The sequence below is a fragment of the Dromaius novaehollandiae genome, chromosome 19, assembly GCF_036370855.1.
Source record: "Dromaius novaehollandiae isolate bDroNov1 chromosome 19, bDroNov1.hap1, whole genome shotgun sequence".
In the NCBI taxonomy this organism is placed as follows: domain Eukaryota; kingdom Metazoa; phylum Chordata; class Aves; order Casuariiformes; family Dromaiidae; genus Dromaius; species Dromaius novaehollandiae.
The window spans coordinates 1566076-1588705 of record NC_088116.1 but is presented as its reverse complement, the minus strand read 5'-3'; the positions used below and the strand labels follow the sequence as shown (position 1 = coordinate 1588705).

At 40.2% G+C, this 22630-nt stretch overlaps 2 protein-coding genes across 31 annotated transcripts in view; one reads left to right on the top strand and one right to left on the bottom strand.

Moving 5' to 3' along the window:
• NOS2 (nitric oxide synthase 2) overlaps positions 1 to 7067 on the bottom strand; it is a 91775-nt gene extending 84708 nt beyond the window's left edge. For 13 of the 28 annotated variants that reach the window (XM_026106646.2, XM_064523014.1, XM_064523015.1 and 10 more), the window contains exons 1-3: positions 6833 to 6926; positions 4864 to 4928; positions 3438 to 3673 (exon numbers count right to left, since the gene is read on the bottom strand). The gene's annotated coding sequence lies outside the window, so the exon portion shown is untranslated. The other 15 variants (XM_064523031.1, XM_064523040.1, XM_064523035.1 and 12 more) reach the window with 13 other exon arrangements.
• A 395-nt stretch (positions 7068 to 7462) lies between these two features.
• Positions 7463 to 22630, top strand: part of NLK (nemo like kinase) — a 71395-nt gene continuing 56227 nt past the window's right edge. For 2 of the 3 annotated variants that reach the window (XM_064523053.1, XM_064523055.1), the window contains exons 1-2: positions 7463 to 7575; positions 8130 to 9124. In XM_064523053.1, coding sequence (XP_064379123.1) covers positions 8667 to 9124 — 458 coding nt within the window. In that variant the 5' untranslated portion in view covers positions 7463 to 7575; positions 8130 to 8666. The remainder of the gene's footprint in view (positions 7576 to 8129; positions 9125 to 22630) is intronic. The other variant, XM_064523054.1, reaches the window with a different exon arrangement.

Here is a 22630-nt window from a genome sequence, read left to right as displayed (position 1 = left end):
TAAATCAGTGAAGTCAGACCTGTGGAGTATAGGCTTAAAATAAATCTATTCCAACATAGCAACTTTTTGCACTCACTTTGCATTGGTGTAATCAAATGCAGAACAAAAAATAATCATGACCACTAGTGATGTTGCCAAAGTGTTTAGCAGGAGGCATACAGACACATTAGTATACAACCAATTCAGATGAATTCAATTGTTTTGTTCAATACATTGTCACTGGAATCAACACCAGAACAAAAGCTAGCCCTGAGACAACCACAGCAAGAAGTCAGGTCTCAAAGATGGCATTTCCAAGAATACCAACGCAGCAGCAGTATTTTCTATTTTGAAAAAATCTACAATCTAGAAAATTCAACATATCATAAGTACTGGTGTCTTGGTCTCCCCCGCCACCCACCCCCCAAAAAACATTGAATAAAAAAATGTTGGAGAAGCACCAAGAGCTGGGATATTATACTTACTGTACCTACTTCAGTTTGGAGAAAAATGCATTAACCTATCCTTTCTCTGCTCATTCCATAAAACATTATTTAGGGATACTGCTCAGACATAAGTGGTGGTATTTTCAATTCTCCACCTTCTAGGGAAGATAAGCTGTGGAGCTATTTTAAGAAGGTATCTCATTCACAAAGGTCTCCAATTCAGACTTCAGAGAGATTATTTTCTTGCTGCTTCAAGATCTTTGCTGGCATGACGTTTGCTTCAGAGGGAGTTCATTTGCTGCTCCAACATCAAAATAGAGCAGAAACAGCTGCCAGGAGAGGGATGAAAGGAAATGCTGGTGACAAAGAGCAGCAGGGTCATTTCTGGTGCAAAGAAACATAGAGCAGAGAAATGCAGAACTGTCACTTTCTCCAAAAAGCCACAGGAGATAAAGACCTCCTCTCTACCCCCTGCAACTAGTGTTTAGCAGGAAGAAGGGAAATAAGACAGAAAAAACTCAGTAAACAAGCAATTAGGCCCAATTCTTTAAACAAATTATTATAAATCCATTTTAAGCATCTAAGCACTCCCATTTACAGTCAAGCTCATGCTTAAGCTCTGTGGTGAGCAAAGGACTCAGCAACTCCAAGAGTCAGAAAAACCACTTTTGGCTAGAAAGCATTGGAGATTATACAGTCCAGTGTTTTGGAACTAAGTCTCTGGGATGAGTTCAAGCCCCACTGCTAATCATGATCTTCATATTTGTATATACAGCTTACTGCACATATTTGTGACAAAGCTGTCAACTGCAACATGACAATCACAAAAATGACACTAAGAGCTGCAAACAGGGCTGACAGTCCAGCAAGTCAACATAAGTGCGTTTAGACTCTGATCTCTAACATCAGAGATGTGCACTATCTTAGGTGACACCATCTGTCACTTACACCAGTTGTCCCCTACCCCATCTCATTCACATCTGTACAGTTTTATTCAAACAAGTAGCATTCCATCTTTCTACCACTTCTCCAAGAACTGGCAGAGCTCCCTCACAGCTGCTTTAGAGAATAAGATCAGGGCCATCTTAGTACATGTGTCTTTAACAAGACTAACAAGCTTATTCGAGGTCATGCACTTGTTTTAACTACTTGATTTCCCACACACACACACTTTAAATACATTGCCCACCTCCTCTCTAATACATTGCCCAGGGATTTGTCCATCATTCAACAGCATAAGAGAGCAGAGCTCTACTCAGATGAAGGCATACTGGTACCTTCACAATATCTTCATTCATAATCAGAATTACAACAAAATACCCCCCATGTCATCCTTCTCCCCCCCCCCCCCCCACTTCTTACTGCATTTTATTAATTAATAGATAAATTGCTTTGTTTCCAGTTTTGTAGAGGAAAAAAGGTTTTAAAGACAAAAACACTGTAAAGTTATTGTTCCCAAAGAAAAGGACTAATACATATCAATAAATTTTAATCCTGTAGATACAAGAAGTAAACACTAATATATGCAAAGTAAGAGAGTACCACAGTTTAATTAGAACATATTTATCTGACTAACCAAAACCCCTCAAATTAACATGCATTAACATAATGCTGCATTTATGATATTTTAACAGCTTCAGTAGGATTTATGAATAAATTATCAGGGTGCTACAGAATACTGAGGAATGTATCTACAGAGTTGTGTACTGAGGTAAGTGTGGGCTTGTCAAACACCCACATGGTAAATTATCAATAGCACTGCTCAGAGTATCCCTTTTATGGATCAAATAAAATCTATACAAGCATTTTATTATGCTTTGTTCCATTTAACGTTACTTTTGCATTAATGGGTCACAAGAAAAAAACATATGCATAAGTGCTGAAGGATATTTAAGCACAACACTCAGCCATAAAAAGACCTAATACTAGAATTCTTACTTTCACAGCTAGTTCCTACAGTACAAGAAAGTCTACACCTGGAACCAGAGTATAACATTTTACATACTGCAATAAGATAGCCTTAAAAATCCTTTACAAAAGAGGGTAAGAAAGCACTGCTGAGGAGTATCAAAGAAATAGAACAGGCTGATTACACATTGTCTTCCACCACTTACCCTTGTGCAGAGTGCTGTCAAAAAGATTATACCTCTGCAGTGCAAGTGGCAAGTTCAAAGGGAGAATAAACTCCCAAGAGTTAGGAGAAAAGAGACTAAACTTGATATAGTAGGTTTTCATAAATGGACAAGGCTGTGCCCTGTGTTACTAGTGTACAATACTTTTAAATGTAGTTTTTAAATGGGTTTAGCTAAAAGCGTCTGACAAATTTAGACATACTAGTGCTCAGTGATACTCAGACGGCAGATTTGCTATGGCTTTACAGCACTCTCGCTGTGAATAAAATAGTAAGAGACAGATGCATGTCCCCATGAATAACTGCCTTTACCAGTAAGAGATTAGAATTGATCTGTCATGTTTCATCAGCAGTAGTCACCAATCACATATCCCCATGCATCACTGGAAATGACAAATTAGTTGCAATCAAACTGGGCTTTGGCAGGATCTGGAGCAGTGTTTCTACTTGCCCAGTTCAAATTACTATGGCTAGATTTTTGCCAGCTTACTCACCAAGCAGCTCAGACTCAATTGGACTACTCACAAAGTGATCTTGCTCAAAGTTATATAAGCCAGCTCTGTAATGAGCTCTCCTCAGCAGGCTTGTGCTTCTTATACTGAGGCATTAAACAAAAAAGCACTGACTTGCAACACTACATGATGAATTCACTCTGCAACCCTGTTTTAAGTAAGATTGATTCATACAACTAATAGGTAACATTCATTTCAAGTAGCAGGTTTCTGTCTCAGGTCTGTACAGAGGAAACAAAAGGTCTATATGAAATAAGCACTTTGTCTTTGTCTGCAAGTTTCACATTTCCTTAATATTCTTTTAAAGGTTTTTTTTTTTTCCCTTAAACATATCCCAGTATGAATCAGCATGGATCTTGTTCCCCTTACCTTTCATAGTATGAGGTGCCAAAAAGCAGCTGAACTGACAAAGTTAAGCTTCACAGCATGACAGACCAAGGACACCAATTAAAGGTTTTATAAACCCAATGTAGAGGAAAGATATACTTGTCAGGGTGGGTCTTTCAGCACTGGCATCTGACATGCCTCCATATGGAGGCATAAGATAAGTGTATCCCTTCAGCTGCCATCTCAGTCTTTCACTTCACTGAAAAGAGCTGTCTCAACTGCAAAGAGCAAATAAAAGATAAATAGGGTTGTACAAGATACTACCAAACTTCACTAGCAAAGTAACTTTTAGTCAATAACAAAAAGCCCCAAAGATATGGGTCCCAGTTTTTAACTTCTAGTTTACAGATATGGAAATTGGAAAGCATGACCCGTAGTAGTGCAGCTAGCAGAAGAATCAGTGGAAGTGCTAGGACTGCAATCTTGTTCTCCTCTACTTTTATTGCTGAAAGTTGATCTACAGCTCAGGCAGAATTGGCATGTAGCTGCACTGAAATACAATGGCTTCTGCACTCTCCACTGAAAACGCTAATGATTCTTTTAGAGCAGTTCTAGGACAAGATATTTATTTACTTATGTTTAATTAAAAAGTCACCAAGGATCTGATTCACTAAAACTGACAGAAAAAAAAGGCTATGACAAATCAGCAGGAAGTCAGTAACTTTAGACATACAAACAAGCAGGGGAAGTGGGACAAACTCTTTATGCTGATATAGTTTAGGCAACTAACCCCACTCACCAAGTAACAGACCTAGCAGTTGTCCCAGAATACTTGGTGGCAACATATAAATAAGCATCCAGATTGAAGGTGGAGCTGGTTACGCTTTTTCCGCTTTTGATCTCCTTTATAAAGTGCTTTGAGATCTACTAAGAATTACGTCTACCCAAAAGCTAGAAGCTTTTGGTGGCAACTACGAGGAAAAGAGCAAATAAACAATACAAGACTTAAAAAGGACAACTGTGGTATTATTACTTTACTTTTTTTAAAGCCTAAAATTATTTTTCATGAAAGACAATGCAGACAACATTAATCATAATACATCATGTGATACTTGCAATGGAAAGCTGCACATACATTATACACCCTCAGCTATGAAGATGCTGAGACTCTTGCAGAGAGCAGTGCAGTACATCTCTTCACCATTCAGCTATAAGGAGCCTCCAGAGGCTAGTCTCCCAGTGAGTCACCAAAATTGCACATACCAATGAACACTTCTCAGTAAACTGAGACTCATGTAATGACTGCTTATGCTAGAAAAAGGCTGGCTTTTTCCACATCACCGAGCATTGCCACTGGACTGTACTTGAATATATGGTCATAAACTCAATAACTACTTCTTTCCCTTTCCTCCTCACCATAGCATCTGAGGACTACTGATTTTCAGCAAATACGCTAGTAGAAACTCACCACTGCTGTAAATCCACTGCTGTAAATCCACTGATTAAAGAAATGCGATCCAATTAACAGCGTACCTAACAAAAAATAACAGACATCTTCAGACTTGAATACCACCACTGAAATAGTCATCTGCAAACATATTTGGAGTCCAAGTTTCCATACAACAATGCTTATTAAGCACTTGCAAAATCTTTTCAAATAGCAGAAGTGAGCAATAACAGAAAAGGAAAAAGTCCATACTGGAAATGCATGGGAGAATTTTAAGAGTCCCGCAGCCCTCTCACCACTTTCCTATGCTTAGGCCCACTCAGTCTACCCCCACATCCGCTTCCTTCTGTTGTCCCATACCTTTCCAGAGTCTGAGGGGAGGCAGAGACCTGAGAGTATCTTTGGTGCATGCCCGTATTCAAATTCATATTAACAATGTTATCAACATCAATTAAGACTTCAATCTGGCATTTCTAAATGCCTGTTTAAATATTCTGCCTCTCCTTCCAATAGGCAATATTATAAGACAGCTTTAAAACTAAATCTACTTTTTTAAATGAAGTTGTGACATGATAGCAACTCTACCACAATTCCAGTCTGGAGTATTAGCTAACATTTGCAAAAATGCAATGGAAGTAGTTTTAACAAGGAATCTTGCCTTAATTCCAGCAACATTCTTAAAGAACAGACAAAAAGTATCCAAAACTCATTCTTAAAATTGGCATGCAAAATGCTTGATCTTTCAGGAACTGCAACAGGCTTTCATATTAAGCTATAATATAATGTCCTCCATGCTTTTTAAAAAAGTCCAATGATTTTGTTGACTTTTCAGAGACATGCAGAAGAGGCAGATCATAGGAGTTGACACAGCACCATTAGGAATCTGCTGGTAGAACTTCAGCAGCATAACTGTACCACCATAGTTCTGAAGACTGGTTCCCTGTTCAGACAATCAGCCTCAGAAAGAGGACAAACAGGAACACCTGCACATTCATTTTCAGTCATTTATCCTTTAAGCCACTCATCTAATTTAATTATAAAAAATCCCAAACTTTAGAACACTTGGTTAACTTTTTTAACCCTGCTATCATCATGGGTAAGGCACTGATAACCACAAGTTTCTGTGAAGTAAAGCCATCCATCAGACATGATTAATATTCACAAACTAAAGTTAAAGAGTCAAATTTTTATTATTCTGTTTTAAGAGAACACTTCTGTTTTAAAGAACCACACTGCATTTCCCAAGCATGCAGATTAATAAAATAAATGAAGCAAAAGAACCAACACCTAAAAATATTGAATGCACTGTGTTCCTAGGTTACCATGTACCTCACATTTTAAATGCAACTTCTGAGTCTACTAATGAATATGTTGCAGCATGCCTCAGGGGAGGAAAAAAAATAGTTAAAGGAGAGTTGGGTACCATATATGCTATTAGGTATCTGCTGAAGAGCTCCAAAACACTTCTTTTCGAGCTAAGGGTAGAGAGAAGTTGTTTTTAAAGCACAACACTATTTCCTACCTGCTCCACAAGCCTACCTCCAGAGCTCAGGCCCTCCCTGCCAGTGCTCTGCAGCCTCCCCAGCCTCACTTGCTTCAAGCCAGCTCCCTTCTGGTTTTCAAAACGCAAAAAACCATATGTGAAGCCCAGGCCCTGTTTTTAAAGGACATTCGCGATCCTGTTAACTGACTGGGCAAGTTCCTCTCGTGAGAGACGGCGTTTTCTAGTCACCTTCCTCTGGAGAGTGGGACTGCGGCAAAGCCATCTACCTCACGCCACTGAGCTCCTCTCGCCCTCGGCGCGCAGGCCCACGCCGGGGCCAGCGCAGCTCCCAGGGCCCCGCCGCCGCCTCAGGGGCGGCCAGTCGCCCCGAGGGGGAAGCACGGAGCCGCCGCGCGCCTCAGCGCTCGCGCCCCTGGCCCGCACCCCAGCTCCCGCGCGCCTTCCCGCCGCGCCCGCAGTGACCCCCGCGCCCCGCCGCGTCCTCACCTCACCCCGCCCCGGGAGCTCCATTGGCCCCGCCTCCCGCTCATCAGCCCGCTCCCCGCCGCCCATTGGCCGGGCACCCACCTGCGGCGGGGTGCGGCAGCGACTTCCCCGCCCGTCACAGAACGCCTCGCGCCGCGATTTGAAGAATAACGGCTGTTTAACGTCCGCACCTGCGGATCACTCGTGAGGAGAGCTGTCAATCACCCCGCTTCCTCGCCTCCGAGCACTATTGGCCCAGTAACCCCTTTCTGGGCTTTCCTTTCCGCTCATTGGCTAAATGGATCGGACAGGGCGCTGTGATTGGGCGAAAAGCAGGGCTCGGGGTGGGTTCCAAGTTAGGGGGCGAGTCAATTGGCCAGCAGGCTGGAGCGGCACCACGTGATTGGCAAGAGAGGTGAAGAAGGCGGGGCCGCCCGAGGTGAGGGTTGTATGAGGTGAGGGAATCTCGCGGGGTCTCGCCAGCGCTGGGCGCGGAGGCGCGCGGTGATTGGGCGGCGGGGGTCAAGTGGGCGGGACCGAGTCAGGGAGTCTCTGCAGCGGCCGAGTCCTATGGGCCGGCCGCGCTGGGTCCCGCTCGGTGATTGGGTGGGGGCGGCTCTCGCGGAGCCTGGCGGGCCGGGCGCGATTGGCTGCGGGCGGGTGTCGGGCGCGCGCCCCGCATGGGGGCGGGGGGGGCCGGCGGGGGGAGGGCAGGCCGGGTGCGCGTGCCCGCTGTGCGCTCCGCGCTGGGGCTCCGTGAGGAGGTGAGTGGCGGCGGCGGCGGCGGCGGGTCGGGCGGCCGAGGCGGCGGCGGCCGGGGGGCGGAGCGGCGCCGCGCGGCGGGGGCCTGAGCGCCCCCCACCCTCTGCCCGCCGCACGCACGCAGCGGAGACCCCCTCCCCCCACCCGGCCCGGTCCTTCCCCGCCCCGCCGCAGGGGGGGCTGCAGCCGCCGCCGCCGCCGGCGCTGGGTCAGGCTGTCAGGGCGCCGCCGCCGCCGCGGGCGGGGGCCGGGGCGCCGCCGCCGTCCCCGCGCCGCTCCCCATCGCATCCTCCCCCTCGCCCCTCTTTCTTCTCCCCTCCCCGCGCTCCTTGCTGTCATTCATTTGTCACTTTCCCCGCTCCCATCTTCTCTCCCCTCGCACCTCCGTCCCCCTCGCGCTCTCCCGGGGGTTTTCTCCCTCCCCGTCCCCTTCTCTTCCCCCACCTATTTTTACGTTCTTTTCATTCCCTTCTGCCCTCCCCCTGCCTGTCCTCGTCCTGCTCTCCTGGCTCCTGCCGTCCCTCCTCACCTCTCTGGGTGCTTGTGTGTGTTTCAGGCCTTCCAGGAAAAGTTGCAAACTCCGAGTTCTTTGCTCTGTTGGAGGGAGCAGGTGCATACGGCAGGGAGCTATGTAGGAGGTGCCTGGGCGCTCTGGGGCGGTCTTGAGGAGATCCCGGGTGAGGATGTGGGAATGGAAGGCGTAGGCTTGTCAGTCCTCGCAGGGTGTTCCAGGGGAGCGACTCCAAACCCTCCTTCTGGAGGGAAGGGGGACTGATCCCTGTATTTCCCCCAAAAAAGAAAAAAGAAGTGTGAAACGAGACCCAACCCCGTTGCCCAAGGATGGATTTTCAGTAGCCAACCCCGGCTGGACTCTTGGGGGAGAGGGGTTTTACGCACGCTGGCTCATACGCACATGAAGAGGTTCTCCAAATTTTTTGGCTTCATGAGGAGATAAGGCCAGTTGAGCTCAATGATTTTAAAGGTGGGCCGTGTATGATGAAACCCAACTTCTTTTAAAGTGTAGCAAATCTCATTTTTATGGCCAAATGACAGCTTGACCCAGTTGTTATCCGATCAAAGGGCATTTTTTTGAATGTCTCTTTGTGGCACAACAGCCAACGCAAAAATGATGGCGGCTTACAATGGCGGTACGTCTGCAGCAGCAGCAGGTCACCACCACCACCATCACCACCACCTTCCTCACCTCCCTCCTCCTCACCTCCATCACCACCACCACCCTCAGCATCACTTGCATCCAGGCTCTGCAGCTGCGGTACATCCCGTACAGCAGCATGCCTCTTCGGCAGCTGCGGCCGCAGCAGCTGCGGCCGCGGCCGCGGCAATGTTAAACCCAGGGCAGCAGCAGCCATATTTCCCATCACCGGCACCGGGTCAGGCCCCTGGACCAGCTGCAGCAGCCCCAGCTCAGGTACAAGCTGCAGCAGCTGCTGCAGTTAAAGCGCACCATCATCAGCACTCACAACATCCACAACAGCAACTGGATATTGAGCCGGACAGACCTATTGGATATGGAGCCTTTGGTGTTGTCTGGTGAGTAGAGAAAAAACCTGAACCGATTTTTTTCCTTTTCATTTTTTACCAAATCATAATTCATTCTTGTTTTTGTCATTTGATTCAGCGTACAAGACAGCTGCTTACTACAGGTTCTTTTTTACTCGTTCTTGTCTGTTGTTAGAAAGTTGGCTTCGCTTGTTTTTGTGGACGTAACAAGGTGCAGAGTGGTGAACAACAGCCTCCTCCTAACAGGCCACGCTGTCGGTCTCTTTTGAGACAAACGCAGCGTGTTTACGTGCCTTATATACGTTTTATTAGAGGATGTATTCTGTGTAGCTAAGCTGTACTTCAAATTTCAGGTTAACAGATGAGTATTAGAATATATGTTTTAACTTGACTTAAGAGTTAGAAATGGAAAGCATATGAAAATGCCTTTCTTACATCGTCTGTGAAGATCTTTCTTTAAGAGATTATTTGACCTGTGGTAGTGCACTACATACTATCTAAAACAGCAATACCTGAACTTTGCTCCCCTCTCATAAATGTAAATGTTTTTCTGTCTTACTGTAGTCCTGCCTACAGTTCTGTTACTCCCCTAGCTGCTAGTTCAGAGGATTTTTGTCAGTAGAACATAATGTCTTCTAATATATCTGTTGACCACCTTAAATTAATGTGTTTAATTATTGTCCTTCAGTATCACTGAAGCAAAACCAGCATGATTTTTTTTATAAACTGTTGCCCAATTTGCTGTATTCTGTAACGTTCATTAGAAACATGAAAGATGCCTTAGTTTTGTTTTTGAAAGCAAGCATACTGCAGCATACTTCCTGTATCACAAATACAAAGTTTAAAGCATGTAACTGCGATGTGTCCCTGTAGAACTTTCCACAGCATTTATTCGATAGAACTTTCTGTGTTGCTTAAGGAGTTTTGCTGTCCGTAATTTAATTTTACCGAGACAGAAGTAATACGTGACTGGAGTTGCAGGCTGTACCAGCATGCAGTGGCAAAGTGCTTTACAGTACAGGCCTAAGATCAACAAGGCATGTTATTCCTTCCCCCGCACTTAAAATTGGTAATTCATAACATATCAGACCAGTGTTTGTAATAAAATCATGTTTTTAAGAAGACAGAACAAACAGCATGAACTAAGCATAGGTTAATGTTACAGTTGATCTTGTGTTCCTTAATTCAGAATGTGTAGGAAGTTAATTTAAATGCTAAGTTTTCAAAGTCAGAAGTGTGATGTTTTACAATTAGTACTGCTGTGTTCTTGCCATGGTACGGTATAAAAGAGTAAATATAAAAATGAAAACTGAAAAGAAATCTGCTGTAAATATTATCTAAATACTATTTTGATCTTTTCATATATTTATTTCTTGATAAAGTGTGTATCTTTTAAATTGTAATTCTCCTAGATTTGGTTTAATTTAGGCTGTTATGTAAGATCAGACCTCGTTATCATTTGGTACAAGTATTTTGTTTACCAATATTTCCTAGGTCTCTGTTTTCTCTATTTTATTTGGAAAAAGAAAAGGTGCAAAGAGATCTGCTTTCGTAATATTCAGAAGACTAAAAGGTGAAGCTTACATATTTATATATATCATCATTAAGAATGCTGAGAAGAAAAAGGAAAAATTCTCAGGGTAGAAATAAGAGCGGTGTAACTTTGTGCGCTGGACTGACATGAGGTAGAGGGGTGCCAAAAGTTTCCGCTGATCCTGAGACCTGATTGTACAACTGCGCTCACACAAACGCAAGTTGCCGCTAGTGGGACTATGCTTGCAAGGCTGTAACTACAGCTTTTACTTCAAGATAACTAAAAAAAAAGAAAGGGGAGGGGAGTGGGGGGGATGTTAGATAAAAATAAAAGCAGAAGTTTGGAGATTAGCTCTTCTTTGGTAATAGTTATAAATCTACACAGACTAAAAACATAATTGGTTGAAAATTAGTTCCTCTTTTGCTCACATATATTTGAATTAAGTGGTCACTGTTAGGCTTTTGGTGTTAACTTCTACAAGTGAATGCAGATTGAATTTAAGAATCTGGGTAAGCAAGAATTAAACCAAATTTTAGATTTCATTGAAAACATAAAAGAAAAGATTTTATTTAAGCCGTATGAAATAATGGAAATGAACATAAACATCGATTCCATTATTTATAGGTTAGGTTAATTTAGACATGAAAAATGTGTACTTTGGTACAAGTGTAACATAAAATTTTTAATAAAATAAGGACTAAACTAATTTTAAATGAGGACTCTGTTCAGCCTTGCTAATCTGTATCTCTTTCTGAGCATGAATTGACACTAATAAATGACTGGAAAGTTCATATATGTAGTTTTGAGGGAAATTGATGTTATTTGGCAGATAGATGAAATATTTGATAAGGTAGTCTTTCATCTTACCACTCTGATTTGTCATTGAATTCTCTAGGAAGATGCAACTTATCCTGCAGCTGAGTCTAGCTAGTCAAATAAGTTTTCAGTAGTGAGTGGTTATTCAGTTTCCCATTAGCTTATTGGTAAAGACTTTGACTTGGCATTTGAATTAGCATTTGTCATTTCTCGGTTTGGCTGGTACTTTATGATGTTTTGGTGTAGCTAATGTGCTGCTGTAGTTTTTCACTCATGAGGAGCCAAAGCATCGTGCTTCAGCATTTTCATTATTAACTCATGCAGGCTTGTGTTGCCGCCACGGTTATTTGTATACGCAAGCTGTATCCTTGTTTATCTAGTCACCATTACAGCTTAAATCAACTATCCTTGGCATGTTATCTCCTTTGGCTACATGTAGGTTCTGAAATGAGTTTAACCCCGCTGGGAAAGCAGAAAAGAATCTCTTGGACAGTCAGGATTAAATTGCGGTATTTTTCAGTTTTCATGTTTTAGCGCAGAATGAAGATGTGCATACTGTTGCAATACCAAGGTTTGGTGTTTCTGAACTGTGGTAAAAGTGGGGAGGAGAAAAGCTGCTGAAGCAGGAAAAGATGTAGAGGTACCTTTCCCAGGCTCTGCAAATTTGCTTAACTGAATTCTAGTTTGGCAAATGACCAGGAAACAAGTTGTTTACTTAATTTGCTGAAAACCAAGCAGTTTGCTCTTTAACTATTCACTGTTAACACATTCTTAAAAAGTATTGAAGGAAATCCAGATTTTATTTTCTGTTTGCGCCCTGTGTTTCAAAACTCGTATCTGATTTTTGGATACGCTAAGAATACCGAAGGAGCTGTCCTTCCCAGGAGTGCTCCCTGATTTGCTGGGGAGACATGCTACTGCCATCTGGTGGGATTCCTTAAAAGAAAAAAAAGGAAAAAAAAGTGTAAAGAAAAAAAAAGTGAAAAAGTGCAAAGGAAAAAAAATCCAACGAACCTGCCATGGTTCATAAGTTTGGGAATGAGGGGTAGAAAGTTATACCTCTGCAAGAAGAATGGAGAGGAGCTCACGCTGTCTTCATGCAAGATTCCTAGATTGGCAAAGAGGAACTGCGACTTCTGTGGAGGCAGATAGGGAATAATTACTTTTGCTGCTGGTTCAAGCTGTTAACGCTGCTATTGAGGCTCTGTCAAAATGTCTGTTGGCCGAGATGCACCCACTTCCCTGGGATGAGTAGCTCTGTACGGTGTGTAGGGATTGTGCTTGACTTGCGTGTGTCTCTAATTCTGAAAAGTTATTGTGGTTCATCAAAGGCTGTGAAATCAAGCAGTCTGCTTTTTTTCTTTTATAAAAACAATGTTATAAGACAGCTCTGTGGGAAACGTGTTACAAATGGCAAGAGACAAAAGTATGTAAACTCTTAAAAACAAAAAAACAAAAGGACCTCCCGATTTGCACCATTTTATGTTGCAGTGTGGTTTTCAATGTATCTGCTTCTAATACTTTTTATTCAGAAAGTCAGATAGCAGAATAACATTCCAAAGAGTTCGGCTGTTGATTTTGAGATAGGACATTATGTACAGGCTGCCGTAACTTTTGAAGGCAGAAACAATTTCATCTGAAGTTACAGTTGATTCCTGGCCTTCAGAGGCCTGAAATCACCAAAGTAAATGCTGGAAGTATTAAAATAAAAACTGAAAGAAACACTGCATACAATTGATCATTGTGTGGACCCTAGAACTATTTTAAGTAACTTGCATCACTGTACTGATACTGAGCACAACAGCAGGAAATATGTTTCTAGGGTAAACCGATAATCTCCTAACTGTTACTCTAAAGGAACTTCTCATGCTGAGCAAGCAGGCAATGCAGAGCATTTGTTTGGAATAAAGCTGTTAGACTGTTTATTAGGGAAAAAAAGAGGTTACAGCTTCAAAAACACGTGAATAACTGCAAGATGAGTTCCCCTTTTGAGGGCAGATATTGATGGGAACCAGGATGACATTTTGCATGGTTAAAGCAAATCCAAGATATGTAAGTCCAGTCTAGTAAACGTGGAAACTTTAGAAGTAGTTGAATTATTAAAATTTTGTTTTATGAAACCTTTTAAGACATGTTGGTATGAGAGTTTTTGCTTTTTTTGTAATCTAAAGCTGTTTGTATCATAATCTTTCTCTAACCCTTCAAAACTTACCTGTTAGAAAAGGAAGACATTTTAATGGCTTTTTCTTTTTCCTCTCCTATTAGTGTACTAGTTGTCCTTTCTGAAAATAGTGGAAATCAGTGGAAAATATCTTGGGTAAATTAGCATTTACGTGGACAGTTGCTTGCTTTGCTTTAAACTATTTCCTCTGCCATTTTGCAGTAATCTGTAATGACTCTATTTTTTTAGTATTGATCCAAAAAAATACAAAGGAAGTCTAAGGTTTACCCTGGAATTTTCACTGTGATTGAGACTGAACATGAACAGAGAGCTGTACGCAGGAAGTGGTGTCTCTGGTAGATGGAGCAGAATATCCACCAAAATGGGATAAAGAGGCTCTGGAAGTAGTAATCCATGCCAATAATGTTATCTGCAGACAAGATCCCTACAAAACATTCAAACCAAACAAATCCAAGACAAATCCAAAGAGCTTTTTAAAGTACTGATATTATAGCTGACTAAGATGTGACAACGTACTGATCGAGAGGATAACTCAGAGTTTTTTTTAAAGGTAGAAGGTCATCTACAACATGATGCATTGGTGTATTGTATTTGGTGTATTAAAATTAGCTTTCAGTAATGGGCTACAAAACTTTAAAATTACTAAATAAAATGGTAAGAAATAGCATAAAAAAATTCCTTCACACATATTTAGAGTACTTGGCTGTCTGTATTGAGCGTTATATTTAGCGTGGCTGATGATCTTCACTCATCTAGGTAAACATGAAACTGTTCCATTCAAACAATGCATCTGCTTTGTCTGCATAAGGACTAGAGGAGAAAAATGTCAATGGAAATTTCCGGTTAGAAAAGATTACCGCTGTTTAGTTCTTTCTAGTCCCAATATGCACACATTTTCCATTAGAAGCTGTGACTGGTGTAAGTGTCATAATAATTTCCTGACTTCTTATAGATGGCTTTATATATATATATAAATTATATATATTATATATTGTGTATGCGCAACCTTTACTTGTTCACCTGGGCAGACTCTCTTTGCTGCTAGGAGGCCGTCTTGAATGGGTTGTGGATGCTGGATGGAACCATTTCAGATGGGAGCACGGTATTAAATACTTACATTTTTGGTGTTCCCATTTTTGAGTCATACTTCAGTGAGTTTTTGTGTCGTCTGGGGCATTTGATGCAGATAAGCAGTGATTTCCTAAGTGAGATATTAAGTCATTTTGATCCAGTTATTTCTTGGAGTAAACCACGAGGATGCCTGAGGCACAAGAGGCAATACTAGCAGTGGGCACATGACAGAGCAGTGAGTGTGTTGTATTTCATGCTCACCATCGTAGCTCAAGAATCTGCAGGTGAATATCTTCAACTGGTATGTCAGTATTTTTAAAAGATTACTTCATCTAAGTTGGAATCTGACTTTTCAGTATTTTTTTATTTGTTAAGAAATATAATGGAACAGTGACCTTACTCTGTTTTTTTATATGGGATATTTTGAAATTTTATTTTTTTTTTCAAATTTCATGAAAATAAATATTCTGTTAACATTTAAATGATTTTTTTAACAGTGCTGAATTAAATGAAATGCATATAATAACTCCTTGCATTAAATGAGACCTTGGGAGCTGAGTGAAATAGTATCTAAGTAATGTACTAGATTGTTTATTGTTGTGTAAGGTGATGCAAGAATGAGGGAATATGGATGACTTTTTTCCTTCAAAGTTGAGGTAGGATCATTTTGAATAAATTAGTTCAGTGTAAATTATGCAAAGGTCAGCATTTCACAGCTGACTTCAAATGTATTTGTTCAATTGCAACACCTGCAAATCTTGATGGTATTTGTATCCGTATGCAACTGTGTGTTGGCAACACACACTACAGTTAGATCATGGTAGCGTTCCATATTGATTCTTTTCTCTGAGTTCTGCAAATGTTGTAGCTGGACAGCTTGTAACTGGACCTACCATCTAATCCTGGTTTTTCAGAAGACGTATTTCAGACGTCCTTTCCCCTTCTCCCCCCATGTACTTTCTCACCTCCTCTCAGGAGGGTGTCTAAGTTGTCTGTTTCACTGGTCAGAGAACACAAACGCTTGGGGTGTTTATGAACGGACCGAGGCGTCGGTGTGCGTCGACGGTCTGCGATGGAGTGGAGCAGTGAATAAAGGCAGGTGACAAGTGTGTGTGTTGTACATGGCTGCTGGCTGCGACGAGGCTGTGTTGCAGAGGGAAATAACTGCTTCATTTCTTGGGGGAATGATAGGTTTGAAAGTGAAAATTGCTTTGGGGAGGCAAAGTAGCAGGAAGCCTTTGGGATATATTTGAAGTGGTTTTTGATTACTTGTAATGGTTATGTCTGGGCCTCCTTTTCTTTAATCCTCTGCAAAGTTCTGCCTTCTAGTAGGAATGGAATATGTGACAGACAAATTCAGCTTTGCATAAGAGAAAAATTACCTCAGAGTTGTTCAGAGCTTACTTAATGTTTATTAAATGAGTAATAATTTGTTATTAATTATTTATAATTTTAAATGCAATATTTAGACCTTTTTCCATAAAGAATGGTGGTTCAAGTATTAGAAAATGTGAGAACTGATAAGTTGGCTTATTCTGCAAAATGAAACATAGATGAATGAGTTTGTGATGGAGGAAGAGGTTTGGGGGAATAATATTGGATTTTAGGTCAAATTATTTCTGCAGGCTCCTGTGTGTAAGTAGATCCATCTGTTTCGTATTTGGGGGTTAGCTTTTGAAGCTCTATTTGTCTGAGTTGTTTATAGGCAAATACTGAACAGCAGCTTGACTATTAGCTTTTGTGTACCAACAAGATATAGCTCCCAGGTTTTTTCTACGGAAGTTTTCGTTACTTGAGCATAGCATTCTTTTGATTTCTGAATAAGAAAAGTTGCAATGGAGCAGCTGGTTACTTGAGCACTTTTTCCATAAAATTTTTCCCCCTTCTGTGCTTTTAAGAGACGATCCCTTTAGCTTATAAAGTGGAGCATAGAGAATGTTACATGATCCAATAATAATTCAGTTGGGTGGAGTGTGCAGCTGGATTCCAACATTTTATCAATTTGCTTCTATATTCTGCTTGGTCAAAGAAAGGTTCCCCATTTTTGAATATTTGGTGTCCACCTTTATAACCATTTCAGTGCTATCAATGACCTGGTAACAGTTGTATTCTCATATAGTACTTGGTATAAGTTCTACTGAAGCAGCGTTAATTACTTGCAAGTGGCAGTTTTAAGTTTAAACTAGTAATTGTGGTTCAAGTTTGTTGGAATAAATAGTATCATATAATATGTGACTGAAGTTTGAGGACATTGGATTCTTGACTCCTGCGTTGTTCATTGAAGTCCATGCACATGTAGTTATGCAGTCATACAGATGGGTACTTTCGAGTTTTGTCAGAAGATGGGAAACAGTGGTTTAGTCATGCCAATATTACCTACACTGGACAGAATTATCTGTACTAGACAAAAATTAGCACTGCAACAGCAGCAAGCAACATGGCATAAAGTAGTAAAGGGAGCATAATGACTCCACGTTTCCTGGCATGTATGTTTAAATTATGATCTCTAATATTCATAAGAATTTGGGAATTTTTGTTACAGAATTTCTAGTAATTGTCTAATTTGGCTGCGTTTTGAATTTTCACAGTAATTAGACAAGTCTAATAACCTCTTCATAGCTTCCCTTAAAAGAAGGTGGGGGGAAGTTGTTGCTTAAACCTCTCAAAGTGGATTTAGTTTAATGTAACTCAGCAGTTTACAAACAACAAAAATAGCTAACAAAAACTTAGTGCTTTAAATTTACAGATATAAAATCAGCTTCAAGGTATAACTGGCTATGTAGTATTAATTCGATTATGCTTAGGTATAAAAATTATGGAAAAAATCATGTTGTAAGACGAAGGGGAAGAGGGCGTAAGAAAAGCCTTCACTGAGCAGATAGGCAGGTTGCAGAATGTATTGTGGGACTCTCCTAACTGGTTCAAATGGGATTCCAACTGAGGCAAAAAATAAATCAGTTTTTTTCTTGCATTGTTTGAAACTGCTGTTGTTGGGTATACGTTTGCAGTGTTTAGATTTGTTAGTCCAGTTTCTGTACTCATTCATTAACTCTGAAGATTTTTCTGAGAACGGAACTAGCTACTTCATTTAATTCATTAAAAAATAGAAGTCCTTAGAGCAGAGACTAAGATGATATATTGATTCAAAAATAAGTGGTCTGTTTAGATTTCAAAACCGTTCTAGAATATGGAAAGTAATGTAAAAGGTAGGATCTGTACTCACAGCAGCATCTAGGGGGTCTACTGAAAACCCATTTATTTCTAGCGGAAGGAATCCAGTATGAAGAAACTAGGCTTAGTTACTGCAATTTCCTCTATAACCTGGAGAATTTAAGAATAAGCACTTGACTAAAGATTAAGTTACAAATATTATTACAGCAGTAATCTATCTGAAAATATTTGGATTTTGTTTCTGAAATTCTAATATGTAGTATGCCTGCTGTTTTTACTTAATAGCTGATGTCCATTTCAGATTTCTGTAATGGATTATGTAATAACTATAGTCAATGACTATGTTATATATTGTTTAGCACTAAATATTTAAAATGGTATGATCACTTTCTGGAAGCAAATTATAGTCTTAGTTTTCCAAAATGTAGCCTGTATTTGCATTGACTAAACTAGTAAATGGACTCACAAGCATTAACGTAAACTCTTAGGTTTAGCGTCGTATAAATGCCCTGCCATGCTACCAGTTACTGGAAAAAAGAGTATATGGTGACGCGAGTCCCAGAGTTGGACCGGAACTGAAGCCTACAGAGCCAGAGCGGTATTTTGGGAGGAGAGGCTTGGGATGAGGATGGATTAACTGGAAATACAGCGTGGATGAAACAGGAGAGTCTCCCTGCACATGAAATATCCCACTCGCCAGGGCGACAACTGTGTTTTGCATCCATCAATGATAAGATTTCCCCAAGATGACAGTTACCTTCTCTGGGTTGGAATACTGCAGATTGGTTTATAAACCCAGGAACAAGCTGTATAGCTTTTGAGGTTGTCTAACGTGGATGTGCTCAGCTGTTCTGCAAACATTTATGTGCAGCAGATGTAGACAAAGGCTCAGTGTTACAATTTGAAAATACATCACATAGTAGAGGCTATAAGTTTTGCTTTATTGTGAGTCAAACCAACTATTACACTCAATTTTATAAAGTAGACCCCTGAGTGAGGCAGTAGGTGCTTATCTGAAAGTGGCTTATGACAGGCAGTACAAATGTGTATGTAAAGGATAGAGGCTTATGTAGTTAATGCATTTATTTATTGATAATAATATTTAACTGTAATAAGCAGCAACAAGCAAGAAAGTGAATGCAAGAGGCAGTGAATGGGCTGGGTAGTGAATGGGGTAGCTAAAGGTAGTGCAAACCATAGTAATCATCTGCTATCCAAATACGGAGTGATTGTAAAAATTAATGTTGCAACAGTAAGCCATGCTTTTTAAAAATAGTATTGGTAACATATATTCGTTAAAATGTATTTTTTCACTACTTTGTTCTGACAGTTCCTTTTTCTCCCTTTTTCTTACTTTCTGATATTGTCCATGGTTTTGTATGAAGTGTAGCTTATCAACAGCATGTTTAAATACAGACAATAGCATTTAGATACGAGGGCTAAAATACCGAAGATAGACACGGCTGTGCTGTGGAAATGCTGGAGCTCTTTCCGTAGTACATTCTAGGAGTAACCTGGAAATGAGTGAAATGATCTGCTTTAGAGAAACGTATAGCGTTCTGTGTATGTCGTATAAGCCATCATGGAAGCCTGTTGAAATCCTTAGGGCTTTCTTTAGTCCCCTCCTTCCAAATCCTATGCTAATGTACTGGGTAACATATGTTAGCAGATTGTTTTTAATATATGACAAACCGGTTAATTTAGCCAGCTTATCACATACTGCCTCATTTAGTCTGCCATAGATACTGTTTGGTGAATTTGTAGATGATAACTTCCCATCTTTAATAGACACTGGCTTGGTATTTAAGTAAATATAAAGGCATGTGCTGGACAATTCCTTTGTTGAAGTGGTGCCACTGTAGCTTGAAAGGCAGACAAATGAGGATGGGCTCCAGACTGGCCTGTAGATGCTTGTGACCCTTGGATCACAGAGCTGAACAGCTTTTACTGAATTCCCCAACTCATGTATGTCCAGAAGCGCCTTTATTTGGCCAAAATATTAATGTATTAAAATCATCAGGGTGCAGTTGCTTTTAATAGTGGATATATATTGTAGCAGCACCCTGGTATCCTTGCTTTCTTAGATTGTCAGCACATTTCTCTAGCTTTCAGGATTCTATAATTTTGCTGTAAATTGCCAGTTGGGAGCTGCTCTAATCATAGAAAAAATAATAATAATTTCAACTTAATTCAGTTACGTAGTGTGTGAGTGCATACAACTTGATGCAACGATATTGAAGTACTTAAGTGCATACAACTTGATCTAAGTACAAATAGGAGACTAGAGAAACTCCATTACGTGAATACTGCTTTTTACAAAAATGCATTGCTATTTAGTACACTAAAATACATGCTTTAAGGAGCTTGCAAGCAACCGAACAAATATAAATATTCATAGAAGTCTCATTATTTTAAATAAAGACTTGATTTCTCTTTGTACTGACATGTAGCTTTAAAGTCAGAATGCTGGAACAATCTGGACTTCATTCAAACTATATCTTTTTACTTTTGTTATGAGTGAGTGATGGATGAATAAAGGTAGACTTATGTCAGCCTTGATATTAAATAGCTTTCATGACTATGGCTGACTTTGGAACACTGCCATGTGCCGTGTTTAAAAGTGCTCAGTAAGAGCTCCAGCTTTAATCAGGAAGGCAGTAACAGAATTAGTTTGTCCTAGTAGGATCTTTAATTTCCTGCTGTATTTTTTTTCCTGTAAAAACTTGGGAACACGTATGAGTGAATGAAATTTTTATGCTGTTTAAGACATTGTTTGTAACACCAGACTGATGATAGCAAAATCATTTTATAGAATATTTATTCTGATAGATTATCTTCTGTTTTTTCACTAATTTTTTTAGAACATGATATGGTGTTATTTGTCCATAATTGGAAAACAAATGAATTCAGAGCTTTCTGTTCGAGCAATGTCCCCTGCAGGACATTTTGTGGAAATTAAAATATAATGGGATAGTAGGAATCCTTGGACTCTAGAACGTGATTTTTTCACCCTCCATTCACTTTCATATCCACACACATTTTCAAAGCTGCAAAATAATGCTCCTCGGAGAAATTGGTGTTTTAGTTTCCTTGTCATTTTGGCATGGTGGTATTCCGAGTTTTAATCCTACACCTATTCCGAGTTTTACAGTAGTGTTTTTCTTCATTATCGTGGCACCGGCATGCGGTGCTCATATAGTTTTCTTCATTTTACAAGTTAAATGTACTTTGAGACTAGAATCTCTGCTCAATGGGAGCAATAAAACTGAGGTTGCTGATGAACTAGTGGTCAGGTAGTTGTTCTGGCCTTGATCTAAATTAGTAATTTTTTTCTGAAAAGGCATTGACTTTCCCTTCTCTCTTGAAAGTGTATATAGGGCCTTTATTTCTTCCATTAATACATTTTAGTATTCTGCTTAATATTAATACTTGTAACTACTTTAGTCAGTGATACTTTTTAAATCATAAAGCCTATTTCCTAAAGGTTACGTTTAACACCTGATTTTAAATGTGCTCTGAGTCACATAGAAATGTCTAACTCTTTCTTTTATTTGTTTTTGATAATATCAGTGTTTGTCTCTGTAATCATAGCTTCTTTTTCTGAAGGGAAATTCTCTTCTAAAGATTCTTTTAAAAATAACAGTTGGAGACCAAAATATAAATCAAGATTCAAAAATCTGATTTCAGAAAAAGAAAATGTGTGTGTATTTCTTTAGCATAAATATAATTTTCAGCAATCAGTTCCATGTGATAATAACCAAACTTCCAAGTGATAATAACCAAACTTCCAAATCTGGATCAACATGTTTCAGTGGTATTCAGTTAAAATCGTATCTCAAATAAGCTATAGCGTACAAGTCTGTATTTCCAGATTTTTCAGGTGGAACTTGTGTTTCATAGTGAGTGAAGTCAGCTGGAGTGACCGCTATAAATCTTCCCTCAAAGCAGAAGGAAGATCTCATGCAATGACTATAGCGTGGTTGAGGTGCTCTCTCAAATAAGGCTTTCTTTTCATACTCCAAAATAAACATGAGAAAGAGATACTTGATCTGAAATTCAAATGAAGAAACAGAAACACTGAATTTAAGAATTCAAAATATAGTCAGGCTTGCTAAAGTTCTAATTAAAGTGTGATTTAATTTTGCTGTCTTTGGAACAGCTCTCCTGTTTGGTACTGTGACATGTTCATCATTAGAGAAGATTTACAATTTTTCCAGATAGACAAGTATTTCAGTGATTTAAATGGTATGCATGGGAGAACTGTAGAGAAAGGAGGAGAGGAGGAGTATTTGCCTACAAATAGTCAAAAGTTACTCCGTAAAGGTAGCAGCTGTTTTCAGGAATGAACAATCTTTTTCAGATGAAGTCATCGCTAAGGTCGGTGCTAACAGGTTTTGAGCTCTCCAAGTGAGGCCTGAAAGCCTGTCTAGTTGTAGGTTAGGAAGGAGAGTATCTTGCATGTATTCTCGGTCACTGGACTTTGTTTCACCGAAAACCATTTTATTTTCCTTTTCACTCTTTAGGTTCCTAACTAGTAAGTTAAGGTTTATTATTGTTACAGGGAATACAGAAAAAGTTATATCATAGTCCATTTTGAACCCGTTTCATTCATGCAGTGCACTTTTACCTGGAGTGGAAGTTCACACTCCACCGATTTCTGAGAGATGTCTGTCTTTCTAACTGTAGCGGAGTACTTCTTTAGCCCCCCACTTTGTTTTTAAAGACCTTTGACAACCGATATGTAATTGTTTGAAAGCACTAA